Source organism: Lynx rufus, unplaced genomic scaffold (assembly GCF_022079265.1).
Source record: "Lynx rufus isolate CCGP_SWC_20201006 ecotype Redwood Valley unplaced genomic scaffold, mLynRuf1.p SCAF_13, whole genome shotgun sequence".
NCBI lineage: Eukaryota > Metazoa > Chordata > Mammalia > Carnivora > Felidae > Lynx > Lynx rufus.
The window spans coordinates 23,415,325-23,433,159 of record NW_025814827.1 but is presented as its reverse complement, the minus strand read 5'-3'; the positions used below and the strand labels follow the sequence as shown (position 1 = coordinate 23,433,159).

The 17,835-nt window shown below is 43.4% G+C and overlaps 1 protein-coding gene across 1 annotated transcript in view; it reads right to left on the bottom strand.

The window, feature by feature from the left end:
• The window catches only part of MYO5C (myosin VC), a 94,634-nt gene that overhangs the window by 55,000 nt on the left and 21,799 nt on the right, over positions 1 to 17,835 (bottom strand). Inside the window, exons 10-14 of the mRNA XM_047074655.1 lie at positions 14,302 to 14,567; positions 10,135 to 10,216; positions 8,734 to 8,874; positions 6,383 to 6,508; positions 457 to 540 (exon numbers count right to left, since the gene is read on the bottom strand). Of these exons, the coding sequence (XP_046930611.1) occupies positions 457 to 540; positions 6,383 to 6,508; positions 8,734 to 8,874; positions 10,135 to 10,216; positions 14,302 to 14,567 (699 nt within the window). The remainder of the gene's footprint in view (positions 1 to 456; positions 541 to 6,382; positions 6,509 to 8,733; positions 8,875 to 10,134; positions 10,217 to 14,301; positions 14,568 to 17,835) is intronic.

Here is a 17,835-nt window from a genome sequence, read left to right as displayed (position 1 = left end):
GCCATTGCTACTTATGTAGTTAGGGTATGTCATTCCCTCTAGAATAGTGAGCTTCATGAGGGCATGCATCCTGGCTGCCTTGCTCACTGCTATAACCAGAATCTAGGGCCAGTGCTTAGCACATGGTAGGTGCTATATACATATTTGTGAAAGAATGAATAAAATGTAAACTGTGGTCTTTTAACTGGTTATAGTAGCTATCCTTCCTCTCTGGCATCTGCATATTTGATTTCTGATATTGCACCTAGTGGAGATTTGTCTGCAAGCTGTCAGAAGCTTGGTACATGTTTTAGTCCCAATTCCAAAATAGTTATTTTTTCTAAGCATGAGCTATAGTTTGCCACTGCAAGACAGTACACATAACCACACACTTCTTACTCTTTCCTGATACACATATAGATCCATTTCAAGTTATATAATGAATAACATTAATTACCATCGTAGGACCTTACAAACCTTGCTTGCTCTCAAGATTTCAACCAGCATATCATATACGGTATCTCTGTTCTTCTCAAGAAAACCTTCACATTTATATTCTACCTGTGCAGAGAAAGGATTTAATTATTGCCAAAGAAGCAAAAGCAGACAGCATCTAAGACCAAGGAGTTTTTCTCTTTTTCTAAGAATGAATAATGAAGGCACTAAAAAAGCAATCTTCTAAAAACAGATTCTGTTTCTGTTTATCACAGAAACTCTATCATATAAAACTTCGGAAGCTGGGAATATGTCACTTGCTGGAAAGAGCCAGGCTATCCCACTGCCTTGATTTCTAACTTGTCACTGATCACTCTGTATTCTTCTGCCAGTTCCCTCTAGCCACAGGTGACCAGTCATTCCCGGCAATGTCTGAAGTTAATACACACACAGGTCTAAGAAGAGCAGGCTTAAGGTTCACTCTGCCTTAGGAGGAAAAAAAAGCCATCAGGAGGAAAAAAGCTCAGTGTTGTCCTTTGGGTTCAAACCAAAATACTATCCTAAATCAGCATTAATATGGTAGAAAGTAAGATTTGTCTGACCACAAAACTTTCAAAGGCCACCAAAGCCCTTGAGGTCAGGTTAGAGTGGGTAAATATTCACATTGCCTGAATTTGGCTTAGACAAAGTCTCCACATGGCCCTTCCTGATCCATAAGGCTTCCTGAATCTCTCAAACAATAACATTTGTTTGAGGGTGGGTGCTTAAAAATTCAAACTCCAATAGTTTATGCCTCTAGTTTACATAGTTTATAATGTAATATCTACTTGTCATAAATTTTCATAATTTAGAAAATATGTTTAAAAATCAACATATGGAAATCTGTGGGATTTCTATACACCAAAATGAAGCAGCAGAAAGAGAAATCAAGGAATAGATCCCATTTACAATTGCACCAAAACCCATAAAATACCTAGGAATAAACCTAACGAAGAGGTAAAACATCTATATGCTGAAAACTATAGAAAGCTCATGAAAGAAACTGAAGAAGACACAAAAAAATGGAAAAACATTCCATGCTCATGGATTGGAATAACAAGTATCGTTAAAATGTTGATACTACCCAAAGCAGTCTACATATTCAATGCAATCCCTATCAAAATAACACCAGCATTCTTCACAGAACAAACAATCCTAAAATTTGTATGGAGCCAGAAAAGACATTGAATAGCCAAAGCTGGAGGCATCATAATTCTTGACTTCAAGCTGTATTACAAAGCTGTAATCATCAAGACAGTATGGTACTGGCACAAAAACAGGCACATAGATCAGTGGAACAGAGTAGAGAACCCAGAAATGGACCCACAAACATACGGCCAACTAAACTTTGACAAAGCAGGAAGGAATATCCAATGGAAAAAAGAACAGTCTCTTCAGCAAATGGTGCTAGGAAAACTGGACAGCGACATGTAGAAGAATGAACATGGACCACTTTCTTACACCACACACAAAAATAATCTCAAAATGGATGAAAGACCTAAATATAAGACAGGAAACCATCAAAATCCTCAAGGAGAAAGCAGGCAACAACCTCTTTGACCTCAGACACAGCAACTTCTTACTAGACATGTCTCCCAAGGCAAGGGAAACAAAAGCAAAAATGAATTACTGGGACCTCATCAAGATAAAAAGCTTCTGCACGGTGAAGGAAGCAATCAACAAAACTAAAAGGCAACCAGTGGAATGGGAGAAGACATTTTCAAATGACATATCGGATAAAGGGTTAGTATTCAAAATCTATAAAGAACTTATCAAACTCAACACCCAAAGAACAAATAATTTAGTAAAGAAATGGGCAAAAGACATGAATAGACACTTTTCCAAAGAAGACATCCAGATGGCTAGCAGACATATGAAAAGATGTTCAACATCACTCATCATCAGGGAAATACAAATCAAAACCACAATGAGATACCCCCTTACACCTGTCAGAGTGACTAAAATTAACAATTCAGGAAACACTAGATATAGAGAAAGGGGAACCCTTTTGCACTGCTGGTGGGAATGCAAACTGGTACAGCTATTCTGGAAAACAGTGTGGAGGTTCCTCAAAAAATTAAAAACAGAAGTACCTTACAACCCAGCAACTGCACTACTAGGTATTTATCCAAAGGATATAAAAATGCTGATTGAAAGGGGGCACATGCACCCCAATGTTTGTAGCAGTGTTAATGACAATAGTGAAAGTATGGAAAGAGCCTAAATGACCATCGATAGATGAATGTCTAAAGATGTGGTATGTATGTATGTATGTATATATATATATATATATATATATATATATATATATATATATATATACATAAGCACTATAATATTACTCAGTGATCAAAAAGAATGAAATCTTAACCATTTGCAACAACATGGATGGAACTAGAGTGTATTATGCTAAGTGAAATATGTCAGCGAAAGATAAATATCATGTGACTTCACTCATATGTGGAATTTAAGAAATAGGCTGTAAGTGGGATGTTGAAATCCCCTACTATTATGGTATTATTATCAATGAGTTTCTTTATGTTTGTGATCAACTAGTTTATATATTTAGGTGCATCATGTTAGGGGCATAAATGTTTATAATTGTTACATCTTCTTGGTGGATAGACCCCTTAATTATGATATAATGCCCTTCTTCATCTCTTGTTACAGTCTTTATTTTAAAATGTAGATTGTGTGATATAAGTATGGCTACTCTGGCTTTCTTTTGGTGACTATTAGCATGATAGATGGTTCTCCATTCCCTTACTTTCAATCTGAAGGTATCTTTAGGTCTAAAATGGGTCTTGTTTAGGTCTAGATGGATCTTGTTTTCTTATCCATTCTATTTATGCTATGTTTTTTGATTGGAGAGTTTAACCCATTGACATTTAGAGTGAGTACTGAAAGATATGAATTTATTGCCATCGTGCTGCCTGTAGAGTTGGAGTTTCTGGTGGTGTTCTCTGGTCCTTTCTAGTTTTTGTTGCTTTTTTGGTTTTGTTTTGTCTTTTATCCCCTCAGAGAGTCCCCCTTAAAATTTCCTGCAGGCCAGGTTTAGTGGTCACAGACTCCTTTAGTTTTAGTTTGTCTGGGAAACTCTTTATCTCTCCTATTTTGAATGACAGCCTTGCTGGATATATAATTCTTGGCTGCATATTTTTCTGATTCAGCACACTGAATATATCCTGCCACTTCTTTCTGGCCTGCCAAGTTTTTGTGGATAGGTCTGCTGTGAACCTCATCTGTCTTCCCTTATAGGTTAAGGACTTTTTTCCCTTGCTGCTTTCATAATTCTTTCTTTGTCTGTGTATTTTGTGAATTTGACTATATTATGCCTTGTTAATGGTTCGTTTTTGTTGAGTTTAGTGGGAGCTCTTTGTGCTTCCTGGATTTTGATGTCTGTGTCTTTCTCCAGGTTAGGAAAGTTTTCTGCTATGATTTGCTCACATAAACCTTCTACCCCTTTTTTCTCTCTCTTCATCTTCTGGGACTCCTATGATTCGGATGTTTTTCTTTTTTAATGAGTCACTGAGTTCTCTAATTTTTTTTAAATGTTTTTATTTTTGAGAGAGACAGAGTGTGAGCTGGGGAGAGGCAGAGAGAGAGGGAAACACAGAATCTGAAGTGGACTCCAGGTTCTGAGCTGTCAGCACAGAGCCCAACATGAGACTTGAACTCGTGAACTGCAAGATCATGACCTGAGCTGAAGTCAGATGCTTAACTGAGCCACTCAGGCAACCCCCTAGCTGTAATTTCTTCCTGCTCTTTCTTTTGGGGTGAATTGCTTCGTTCTGTCACTTTGGAAGATGAAAAAGAGTTAATAAAATAAAAAATTAAAATTAAAAAAATTAAAAACAACACAAAAAATCAAATAAAGGAATCTAGATCCTAGGTGTATTTGGGTCTGGTTGTTGAAAGAAGTTGGATAGAATAGAGAGAAAAGGGAAAGAAAAAGAAGAGAAAAAAAGGATGAAAGTAAGAAAATGTTTAAAAAATTTTTTAAAGCCCCAATAAAACAGAATAAAATGAAAAGAAGGAAATTAAATTGAATTTAAAATTTTACAAAAAAATAAAAAATATAGTAAAAAAGTTTTTAAAAAACAGAAAATAAATTTTTTCTCTTTCTGTATCCAAGAATAAGAAAAGAAACAAAAAAACTCAAATAGATGGACCAGCAAACATAATGAAATTACATCCAGTTTCCTCTAGAACTCAAACTCTGAAGCATTTTATAGTGTGTACACTAAACAGGCAGAGAGACTTCTGGTCATCCTCTAGGGCTTGGTTGGTGCAGTTGGATGGAGCTTGATGTAACAGCTCCGTTCTCTACTAGGTGGCACTGCTTAGTTTACTGGGGTGGATTGGTGTGGCACAGAGCACTTGTATGCAGATGCATGAGAGAGGTGAAAATGGCATCACCCAGCTTCCCAGTCTCTGGCATCAGAACTCTGAGCTCTCACTGACCAGCAATCAAGTACCCCTCCTTTGTCTCTGGCTTCTGTCCACTCCCCACTTCTACACTGTCTGTGTCCAAGCTGTCAGCCTGCCAGATGGCACTTCCCTCCTGAATTATATCTCAATGGGGCTGTGTTACCAAACCCCTCACTTCTAAGAGCCCTGTGGCTTCGACTTGCTCCAACCCTCTGGGGAAGCGTCTTGCTGGGCAATGACCAGGTGCTGGCTTGCCCCCCAGGAATGTTCATGCGGTCATGCTGTTGCACAGTTTCAGAGATTGTGGCCAGGTGTCCGCCTGCCCCAGAAAAAGTTCATGGGATAGCACAGCAGCTGAGATTCAGAGATTATGGCAAAACACAACACACAACCAATGCCAGGTTTCACCTCACTCTGGTGTCTTTGTTCCAATACCAGCAAACATGGCTGTTCCCTGGGGTCTGCTGGGACCTTTGCCTGTGGGGACACTATAGCCTCTACCAAATGCCCTCCTAGCAGGGGAACAGCTTCTCCCTGTGTGGTCCACGGAGCCCTTGGACCTCCCTGTCTGCTTCTGGGGATTCGCCCTTCCCATCAGAGCACCACCACATATTGACTCTGCTCTACCTTGTTTCCAGAGTACTAATGGTATTGAAACGCTCTCCTTTCCCTTTCTCCCTTTCTGGTTCAGTCACTTGTGGGTGTTTCCACTCTTTTTCTTTCTCTCCAGCTACTTTTGGGGGAGTGCTTTTCCTGGACTCTCCCCCATTTTCTCAGTCCTCTCTCTGCAAAAACAGCTCCCTACCCTCCACGGCTTCTCTCTTCCCAACTGAACTCTCCGTGCTGTGTACCTGCCAAGTTCTGTGGCTCAAGTTATACAGATTGTTGGGTTAATCCTCACATCAATTTTCTAGGTGTACAAAATGGTTTGGTGCTGATCTAGCAGCATTTCAGTGACGAGAGAAGCCAAGAGCTTCCATGCTGCTCTGCCATCTTGGCCCCTCTCCCACTATATCAATTTTGTCTTTTTATTAAGGTACATTTGTTTCATAAAACATAGATCTATAAAGAAGAAAATAAAGACCACCCAGAAAACACAACATCTTCAGCCAACCTATGTTACCACTGTAATAAATATAACTGAATAACAAAGGAAAACCTCAAAAAAATATATAGCTTTCATTATAGAAAACAATTATGCTGCCTTGATTTTGACAACTTTATAGAGGAAATAAACTGATAAGAGACTAATGAATTCACAGTAAATCCAAAATCAGAAATGAGGTCCACTAGCACCACATTCATGTTTAAGGCAGTACCGTTGAAACTCATATTTTGTGATAAAAACAAATAAAGACCGTTAAACACACACGCATGTATTCTTCATCACAGCTATATGCCGTGTGACTTGAATCTGATCAGAAAAGTTTCTGGCCTGCCTGCTGCCACCAGGGAACAGCTCCAGCACAGAGAGCATTGCTCCAGACTTTCATCGTACCTTATCAGCAAAGTGCTGGATGATAAAGGATGTATTTGACATTCTGGGCTTTTCAAACAAAGCGTTCTTGTTGACAAAATTATTGTATAGCTTTTGAAGCCAGTTTTCATCAGTTCCATGTGGTAACTGCAAGACAAAAGCAAACCAAATAGTAAGTAAGACAACTGGAGACGAAAGGTTAAGAAGCACAAAAAAGCACTAATTCTGACAAATCAAGTGAGCTGGAACCCCAGAGTGAGATGCTTAGATCTGCGGCTGATTTTTATTATTTTTATTATTTTTAATGTTTATTTATTTATTTTGGGGAGAGAGACAGACAGTGTGTGTGTGTGTGTGTCTAGGGATGGGCAAAGAGAGAGAGGAAGATACAGAATCCAAAGCTGGTTCCAGGCTCTGAGCTGTCAGCACAGAGCCCGATGCAGGGCTCAAACTCACCAACTGTGAGACCATGACCTGAGTCAAAATCAGATACTTAACCGACTGAGCCACCCAGGTGCCCCTCCTTTTAATTTTTTTATTTTTAAAAATTATTTTATTGATTATTTATTTTTTATTTTATTTTATTTATTTTTTAAATGCTTATTTAGGGGCGCCTGGGTGGCTCAGTCGGTTGAGCATCCGACTTCAGCTCAGGTCACGATCTCGCGGTCCGTGAGTTCGAGCCCCGCGTCGGGCTCTGGGCTGATGGCTCAGAGCCTGGAGCCGGCTTCCGATTCTGTGTCTCCCTCTCTCTCTGCCCCTCCCCCGTTCATGCTCTGTCTCTCTCTGTCTCAAAAATAAATAAACGTAAAAAAAAAAAAATTAAAAAAAAAATTTAAATGCTTATTTATTTACTTTGAGTGAGAGAGAAAGAGAGGGAAGGAGAACATGAGTGGGGGAGGGGAAGAGAGAGGAGAGAAAGAATCCCAAGCAGGCCCCACACTGTCAGCAGAGCCAGATGTGGGGCACAATGCCATGAACCATGAGAGGAACATGAGCCGAAATCAAGAGTCAGACGCCTAACTGACTGAGCCACCCCAGGTGCCCCTATGGTTCCTTTTTATAAAGCAACTCTAGGCATACATCTGTCCTTGATCTTAACAATCTTTAGGTGCCATTTAAACAGATATATCCATGCCCCTTTAGACAAACAAAATGTTATAAACTAGAAGGAAATGGACATATAATGACTCAAGAATGAAGAAATTTATTTTTGCAAATTTGGCAGTATTACTATTACTTCTTCTCAGAGAAGTCTAAAGGTTCAGGGGACAAATAGCATGGGTTCCATTACATGAATGTGACTTTTATTCTCCATCGAATGGGGAAAGACTGGCACCTAAATATAGTCCTCCCCACTTTGCCCAATCTCAGAAAAATAGATTTTCTTTTGTTTTACTGCTTAACTAATAACTACCTACTGAAACAAAGCTTAGTTGCAAAACTTGTTCTTGATGCTGGTGATTTGCAAGTGATCAATTATATTCAATCCAAACTTAGTGAAGTTAACATCCCATTGTGCCCAAACAACTCCTGCATGCTTCTTCATGACATTGGTCACCTAGGGAATGTCTGTGTAGAGTAGGTACAAGTATTTCCTGGAGGCTACCTTGGCCTATGCACCCTACCCTCATTAGATCATTCCAGAATGCTTTGACCTGATGCCAGCCCTTTAATCTTCTGTCACTGTGGTACCAGATAGGATAATTCATGAGTAAAACCATGGAATCAACAGTTCTGGGGAGAAATGCCAGTAAGTCTTCAACAGTATGGTTTTTTGTGTTTTTTTTGGTAGAAATAAATCTCTGGAGAGGAAACTAAATCTATGTTTAAGCATCATAATACAATCTTTAAACCAAAAACAAAATACTGCCCTGGGGATTATTTGTCCCTGAGGTCCCATGAGGAACATTGCTAGGCTGCCCCACTGTTAAGTTGCTCCTCCCAGAAGGACATAACAACAGTAGAACGCTTCTTTCAAATTATATGATGTTGATTTTTCAGCTACACCTCCAAATGGATGACTCACAAGAATGAAGAAACAAAAGAAAACTCAATTCTTGTTAGTCATTAACAAGTGGCATGAAGTCACCTGCCATTTTCCGGTCCATTCTACATACCCCTAGGTGCTCAAAGGGCTCCCCCTTGCTGGACATGGCCTGAGAGGTTGTGCGTGTTACCCAATGGTGGGCTACACATGCTGAGGGCGAGGCTCACCCGGCCCTCTGTTGTTCCTGCTACAGACTCCTGTCCCAGCATTAATACTCAACCAAATGGGTAACACATCTGAAATTTAAATGTACATTTAAAAATCCATTTTGTAATATTCTCATTTGTTACCACTTGGAAGTTGAAAAAAAAATTTCAGTTACCAAGCATTCTTCATCCAGTAGCTCCAAAATGCCCATTTTTGCTTCAATCAAGTCAATAACTGGTTGGTTGTCATAAAAATCTATCAGAGTCCAAGGGATATCTTCCTTCATATATTCTTCTTGTTCAAGTTTAAAGACATGCTGGAAATCCAGAAGTTAATAGAGAAAATAAAACAAAACATTAAAGTGTGCTTCCAAAGTCTAGGACATAAGCATCTGGAAAATACAGACACCCGACTGGTTTGCGGTATTTAAGGAAGACCCTGAGGTACAGGCAGCCCTCCTTATCCATGATCAATGTTGTCAAGTTCCTAACGTGAGTCTAGCCGTCATCCTCCCACCTGGTCTGAGTGGAACCCCACATGCTGTTTAGCCAACACCCAGCATACTCAGGGTGGTCCTGCAACCCCTCCCAGCTCATAGCACTGCTGGTATCCAAGAAAGAGGCAGCCTCTCTGGCCGGTGGGAGCCAGCCTGCTCGCAAATGCTGGCTGTGGGGCCAGTGTGAGAAGCCAACAACATGGAGAGCTTTGTTCACTCCTTGTTCAGGCCCTAAAGGTATCAGGGAGGCTTCCCAGAGGACAGGCTCAGGCTCATCCTGGCTACACGTGGGGGGAGGGGAGGGGAGGGGCAGTGAGGAGAAGAAGCCCAATAGGAAGCTGAGAAACAAATGACTCTCAAACCAGAGAGAGCACAGTAGTGAGGGGACTAAGGGGAATGCAAAGAATGGTGGGGTGACTTCAAGTGAGCTACGTAGCATATCTACCTGGAATAAACCTTACTTGTAGTTATTAAATGTTAAACTTCCAGGGAATCCTTGAGAAAATACAAATTTGCAAGGGGATGAAATTCAACAGTATACATGGATTTATTCCAAAGTGAGGAAAAGGAAAGAAAAGAAACATTTAATGAGTATGAGTCAGTGTTAGGTCTTCTCCTTACAACATTACACAGGCAGAGACTACTGACCCAGTTTTAAAAAAGAGGAAACTGAGGCTCTGAGCCCAAGGTCCCAAAGGAAGAACGTGAGAGAGCTGAGATTCAAACCATCTCAGCTCTCAGGACAGGAGCAGGTGGGTTACAGCACTGAGAGGGGCAGGTACAAGGATAAAGAGGCTTGCAGGGCCGTGGAAACTAACTAAATTATTCAGTCTAGCTGCACAGAGGGTCTGTGAGCAAGCACGGGAGGCGATGAACTGACGCTGAGCAGCTGGCCAGGGGCCTAGAAAAACAGGAACAGGGATGGGCAAGTATGATTTCAAGATATGGCCACAAGGTGGTGCAGTGACCCAGCATGTGGCTCCTTCACTACTCTGGAGATGTGAGGAGAGAGAGGCTCTTTGGCTCGCATGCAGGGTTGAGAAGCAGGCAGAAAAGAAAGAAGGCAGAAAAGTCACCTACCAGGTTAAACTGCTGTTGCAGCTTCTCATTAGCGTAATTGATGCAAAACTGTTCAAAGCTGTTCACATCAAAGGTTTCAAAACTGAAATATGGTTTAAACAAGTTAAAACATTTCTTGAAGGGCACACACATTTGTTTATAGCTCAGTATTTTTTGACGAACTTCACAGTTTAGAAGTTTGCTATGTTTTCTGCAAATTTTAAATATGCCTCACAGCTTTTGGTTTTAATATCCTGGCAGGTTACAAATCATCTTTTTCCAAGCTGCCTCTCCAAGGAATCTGGTGTGTACAAGGCACCAACCCTGAAGCAGGCCTTCCAGAAGGCTGGTCACAAGAGGATGCATCATTTGATTCACACAACAGCACTGACACCCAATTATCTTCTCTTTGTCGATGAGGAAATGGGACTCTGAGAGGTTAAGAAAGGTGCCTGAGGTCACGCAGCGACTATGAGCCTGCCTGACTACAAGGCCCATGCTTTCAGGTCAAAGGCAATGCTGTTTCCTGTTCGCTCACTCTTTGTTTCACAGCTGCCTCCTCAAGGCCTGGCTTCATAGTTCTTGGAGGACAAGGGCGAGGTCATTCGATGGCCCACAGCCCAGCAGACCCCATCGGGTCTACTTTTAGACTTTAAATACTTATCTCTGGAGTTGCAAGCTCAAGACTGGAGAGGAGGCAGGCGGTGACAGAAACAGGGAGTGGGCTGGAGACAGCACTACAGTGAGACTTACCGCAGGCTACCACAAGCAGGCTGTCCTGCGGCGGCAGCTGCAACTCCGTTCCATCTGCCGTGACCATGATTAACGCAGGTCTGAATGCCAGACGGCTCGACTCACAAGAGAAGCTGAAAATCTGGACTCACATGTGAATTCTCTCACCCTGTAAGCGGTGATGTGGTCTGGACAAAACACAGCACCGACTTTTGCCTCCCAGCCAGGTGAACGCTTCTGCCAGGAGCGCTCCTGCACTGCAGGTATGAGGGTCAGGGCCTATGACCTCACTTAACCCTAACACTGCCCTATGTGCAGGACCAGCAAGACCCACCGTTACACCTGAGGGCCAGAGGCCAAAGCAGCGAGTAGTGCCAGACATGCAATTTGACCCCAGCTCTTAGTGCCTCCAAAGCCTTGGTTCTTAATTGCTTTAATTCTGAGTGGTTCCTGCCAACTCCAACCACAGGTTCCCTGGGAACCTCACTTGACTGAGCTAGTTTGGCTCAGGTTAGAATTCCAGGGTAGGTTGAGGGCCTGGATTGCACTCTGGACAGCTTCAGGGTGATCAGAGCAGGAGCAGAACCCACACAGCTCTTGATGATCCCATTCCATATGTACCCTCACAAGCCCAGGGCCAGTCTGGACACGGTGGACAGACCAGCGCTAGGCCAGGGGGAGAGTCCAAAGGGCCTTGTTATGCTCCTCAGCCCACAGCCAGGGCCAAAAGCAAGGCTTTCTACAGGAGGGATGGAATATCAAATATTAATTATTATTTTCCTGCCCTTTTGCCTACTCCCTCTCCCCAAAATGGGCCCTCAGATCTAAAGTTCAAAAGCCATGGGAAGACCTAAATCTATGACTTAAAGTGCCAGAAGCACATCAGCTACAACATTTCACATTTCAATGATGCTTATGGTTCTTAAGGCGACTTCACAATTTCTTCCATTTGGTCTTCAGAATAACCCTATGAGAGAGGTCCCATCTTACAGATGCAAAAACTGAGGTTTAGAGAGGTCTTGGACTCTCTCAGGGCCACACAACTGGTTTGCTGCCATGCTTGCTCCCAGCGTTCTGCCTCCTAGCCCCAGGCCCTTCCCACTCTGGATCCAGAGCACATAGACCAACCCCAGCACATAGCTCCAGACCCCAGCCCGACTGGCTGGAGAACCACAAGTCTTCATGTTGTTCTGAGCAGACACCTCCAGACTCACAGCTTTTCAGGGCTGCTAACTTTTACTTTGGGGCTGCTGTATTTCCAGGTGGAATTGAGCCCCATTCCCTCAAAGGCTGCATGGCGTGCATGAGCAAGGGCTGATCCACGTGAGCTTACCAGATGGAGAAAGTAGTGAAAGGATCCGCCCCAGGCGGCAGCACTGTTACTCAGAGAAGAGCTTATTCCTTTCTTTTTCTCTTTTTCTTTTTTTTTTTTTTTTCAGAAGGCACCGTTAATTCATGGATGGCGGCAAGTACGCTACTTTTAGAATTTCTGAAGAGGAACTTAATTTTTAAATTTTAATTTAAAGTATACTCTAACAAGTTCTTATAAATTTATAGTTACTCCTGTCTCTGATTTGCTCACTGAACCAAAACTTCAAATTCCTTATGATAGTGGTCTTTGTGGATCTGACTGCTGCCTGCCAGCCATTCTCCTCCACACCGAGGTTCGTACTCAGCTGCCCTCCTCCCCCCACCCCCCAACCTCCAGCACATCCATCTGCTCATTTGCTTATTCCCATCACAAGAACCCTCTCAATCTCTAATTACCTGCCTGCCTCCTCCACTAAGATTAAATCCCAAGAGGGCAGGGGTCATGTCCCTATTCCATTCACCAATCACACACGTGATTGTGTTGGATAGATGGAATAATATATCCTAAAGGACTATTTATTTTTAACACATTAAAAAACACAGAAGAGAGATTACTGTAACAATCATGTATTTACACCACAATGAAAGAGACCATTGTTAAATAAGACTATTAGTTTTTAAAAGCCTACTTAGGTTGAGGCACCTGGGTGGCTTAGACGGTGAAGCATCTGACTCTTGATTTTGGCTCAGGTCATGATCTTTCAGTTTGTGAGACTGAGCCTTAAGTTGGTCTCTGTCCTGACAGCACAGAGCCTGCTTGGGATTCTCTCCCTCCCTCTCTCTGCCCCTCCCCTCCCCCTCTCCCTATCTCAAATAAAAAAACATTAAAAAAAAAAAAAACAACACTTTAAAAGTCTACTTAGATTTTTACTGGCTGCTCAAATCCTCTTTTTAGAACAAGACAAGGTAAATCATTTATTAGACCATCCCAGTGATGTATCAGTATTTTAGAACTGTTGACATATGCTATTAATTGGGAGTCACATGCATTAACTCAGAATCTAAATTAAACAAAGTAACTCCCTTGAGGCATTGTCTCACATTAAACTATGGGAAAGCGGTTTCTCTGTACCTGGGTAAAAGTTCAACAGCATCATGGCCCATCTGCTTCCTCCCTCCTCCAGCAGGCTGGGGTAGGGGTGCCTAGAGCCGGGCTCTCCTCTTTGTATGGGAAAGAGAGGTTGGGCTGCTTCTCACAGGGTGTGGGGGAACACTCCCCAAGCCAGGTGGGATACTCTGTGATGCCTCAAATGGAATAATCTGCCCCTTCCCACACGGAGAAACCAGGATTGGTCCTGGGAGGGGTGAGGCATTGGGTATTTAAGGCCAGGTGTTGACAAACAGAAGCCTGAGTTCCAACAACCCTCAGAGCCTGCTCCCACGCTGGTCTGTCCTCACTTACACTCTGGGGACTCTGTGGGCATCTCGAGCATGTGTTTGGCCTGGGATTTAGAAAAGGAAGACTGGGCACAGAGGAGGAAAAGCGCCTCCAGTGTGGTGGGAACTTGGTCCCCAACAGTGTTAAAAGAGCTGGAGAAGGGCTGGGGTCCGACAACAGAAGAGGATTCTGGTGTGAGAAGCTGGCTGGTCAAAAGCCTGGGTTTGGGTCGACCTAGGACCCTGTGAACATGAGCAAGGTCCAGAACATCTGGGAATGTCATTTTACCCCTTTGAAATGGGAAAGGTGTGTCAGGGCTCCACATCTCAGACATGAGCAGGAATTTCACACAGCACTGGGCTCTCCCACCAACAGAGCAACCACGAACACATTTCTGAGTCTAAGCCTTGGTTGTTTCCTTTCTGTTTGAAGAGTGAGAAAGCACATGAAAACCATCCAGCACAGTAGCTAGCATATGGTGAGCTCTTGATGTCAGCCATTATTAATTCAGCACTGATTTAATACACTCTACATAAAACACACTGGAGCCCAGGGGACCATACTTAACATTCATACATGCAAACAGAGAGAAGACCACCTTTCTGATCATGTGAAACACAAAAAAGGAACGAGAACAAAATGATCTAAAAATAATGAGCATTTGACATTTAAATGACAAAAGACAGGCTCACAGAAGAGAATCTTACCCATAAATGTCCAAAACACCAATAAAAGTGTGCTGCTTGCCTGAAAACTGCAACGCTTGGTTAATTCTGTCCACAATGAAGTTGAACAGGTGAGCGTAGATCTTTTTGGCCAGTGCATCCCTGGCGTTGATAGCTTGGGGCCTGGTCATGGGTTTTACCACCGTCTCAGAGGTTGTAATGATTTTCCGATTGCATAGCCACTGAGCAAATTTGCTACTCTCCAGGCCAAGGAGCTCACAGAACACCTCCAGGTGAGTGTCATCCTCCTTCAAAAACAAGCACAAACCCCATCAGGGCCATCTGGCCATCCAACCCAGCTCCAGCCCACCCAGCAGGGGCCCCTCGGCCTCCATCTGGGCCTATGTGAGAGACGAGGATGAACTGGCATGAGAATGACCAGGCCTCATGAGACAGAGGCAGGCCTGGGAGGAAGGCAGGAGGGGCCACAGCAGCATGGGGCCTGCACATGGCCTTGGCAGTCCTGGGCTGCATCCCACCTGGATTTTCATTCTGGCCAAAGAATGTCAGGGGTGAGTAAGGCCACCAAGGCAATCCTCCCCTTTCTGTGCATGTGGACACAGCCTCAAGGTCCCTCTCTTTCCTTTGCAAGATGCCAGGGCCACCTGCCGTTGCACGTTCACTCACTCTGTCCCTCCCTGTGTGCTCGGGGTTTGCGTGGGAGGTCTTAGTCCTAAGGTACCTAGATGTCATCGTCAGAGCACCCGGTGGGGTCCCTTCACAGAGCTGGCTTCTCAGCTGACAGGGTGAATGTGTCAAAGACTTTTCCTGGACACACAAAGTAAATCTTGCTTCTCTCCCAGCTGGGGCATGAGAGCTGCCCCATTGGTCACAGACAAGGAAAGGTCTGTTTCTGTTTGTCCTCAACCAGCATGGACAAGGAGTCCTTGTCACTTGGCAAGGAGGTGTGAACCCTGTGACTGAGCAGTATCATTCCCCTCTGGCAAGGGAACTTCTGAGGCAGGCTAATCTGTAGAATCATCACAGGCAATCAGAAAACCATGTGGTTGTACTTAAAAAGCATCAGATTACAGTGGAGCATAGAACCTAAAAAGTCCCAGTACCTCCTTACTGTCCACCCACACCCCTTCTGACCAACATTCCAGGAACACAAAGCTTTTGCTCGGGCACCTGACCTCTTCAGTGTGTAGCAGACTGCCAGAGTCATGGGTCTTCTTCCTTCCAAGAAGGAACTAAACCATCTGAGTCAAAAACATTCAGCTACAGGTCCTGCCACAGGGGGAAGGAAAGGGGCAACAATTCTTAAAAAGGTGACTTCATCTAGATTGTATTTGCCTGATATTCCAAGTTTCTGATGCAAACAAATGGTATGTATGTTCCAAAGATAGGACCAGTAATTACAGAACTCTAATGTGCTATGAAGATTCTACATCTTGGGGCACCTGGGTGGCTGTCAGTTAAGCATCCAACTCTTGGTTTCAGCTCAGGTCATGATCTCACAGTTTCGTGAGTTTGAGCCCCACATCAGGCTCTGCACTGGCAGTGTGGAGCCTGCTTGGGATTCTCTCTTCCTCTCTCTCTGCCCCTCCCCTACTCATGCTGTTTCTCTCTCTCTCAAAATAAGTAAGTAAAATTTCAATAAAGGAGATTATACATCTTTTTCGAGGACTTTGTCTCCTTAGATTGATAAACAAAGGATTTTTAGTCTAGTGGTTTTAACTCTTGCTCCAAAATACTACCTTCATAACAAACTTAATGGGACAGAGTTCAATGCAAGGGCAATTGTTGGGTGGAAATCACACCTTTAGTCTAAGGAGTTTGAAAAGAACGCATGCAGAAGCCCATTCCACGGAGGTACATGGGAAGGTACAGAGGGAGAACACCCACCACATGCACAAGAGGCTCCTACCCAGGCCTACTATCCCCTCTCCCAGAAGCTCCCAGTCTCATGTGAACTGACTAACCCAATGAGGGCTGGACACTGGTGGGATGGGAGGGGCACTTAGTGTGAGAGCTTGAGGAGAGGGAGGAAAATTACTTCCTGGTCAAAGGACAACAGAACTGAGGCACTGAGCCAAAAACTACATGCTCCATCCACTCTGTTTGGTTCTCTTCTGCCCTAAACTTCAGGTACCAGAGAGCCAAGAAATTACCAGTGTACTGTCGCCATGAGTCTTTCGGAGAACATGAAAATGGACATTGTTAGATCATGAACTGAATGCTTCCTCCAAAAATTCATATGTTGAAGCCCTAACCTCCAGTGTGACAGTATTTGGAGTAGGGCCCGTGGGAGGGGACTGTGTTTAGATGAGGTCATAAGGGTGGGACCCCATGATGGAATCAGTACCCTTCTAAGAAGAGGAAGAGACCAGAGCTCTCTCTCTCTCTCCCTCTTTCTGCTGTGAGGACACCGCAAACAGGAGGCTATCTGCAAGCCAGGAAGAGAGCCATCATCAGGAGCTCAACCATGCTGGCATCCCGATCTCAGACTTTCAGGACTATGAGAAAACCACTTCCTGTTGTTGAAGCCATCTAGCCTATGCTGTTTTGTTATGGTGATGGCAGCTGACAAGATAGACATGTATATATATGCCAAGCTTTAAAGGTCAAGAGACTGCACATTTCATAGAAACATTTTTCACTATATGTTATTTTCTTCTTGATGTGGATATTAACGAGCATAACCAAATACATGCCGCTACCAAGGATCACTTCTCATAATTTTGTCGAAGAGACACACATATAAACTAACTTTGTATTTGGTAAGTAAAGAAACCTGTCACAAAACTTCTATGGAATATATTTCCAGAGAGAAAGCCAGCACCATTGGTGCTTAGTGCAGGCAAGTGTTGGGAGGCAGGAGGCATCCTTTCTGCTTAACATATCCAGCTCCCTCCGGGCCCTACGTGACTTGTACCCTCTCTTCCCACACACACATTTTCTGGCCTTATGTACCACCCCTTGTTTTACTCATTCCTCTTTGGATATATTGACTTGATCTTTTTTTTTTTTTTTTTTTTTTTTTTTTTTTTTTTTTTTTTTTACTATTTTTCAAACACCTCCTGCCTGAGGGTCTCTGCGCCTGCTGTTCCCTCTACTTTTGAATGTTCTTCCCTCAATACAGGCACAACTCACCTTCTCAGCTTCAGGCCTCTGCCCACCGCCACCATATCAGCAAGGCTTTCTCTGAATGCTCTACACAAAGACGTACAGCCCCTCTGTACCCCCTACTCTGCTTCAGTTTCCTTTTTAATAGCCACCACCAGCTGCCAGAGCCCATAATTACTTATTGTGTCTCCTCCCCTCCACTTCCCCTAGAGCATAAGCCCCATGAAGGGCTTCCTGTCTTGCTTTGTTTGCTGCTGTTTCTCCAGAGCCTACAGCAGGGCTTGGCACATAGAAGGAACTTGGTAAAAATTTACTGAATAAAGGAAAACACATGGAGATTGCCTTTCCCCCTCCTCTACTGTTGCAAGAGGAAGAAGTTTTACTCTTTAAAAGCCACCCCTGGAAATCCTTGCTTTCTTCTCCTGAAACCAGGTCTCCCCGGTGGGC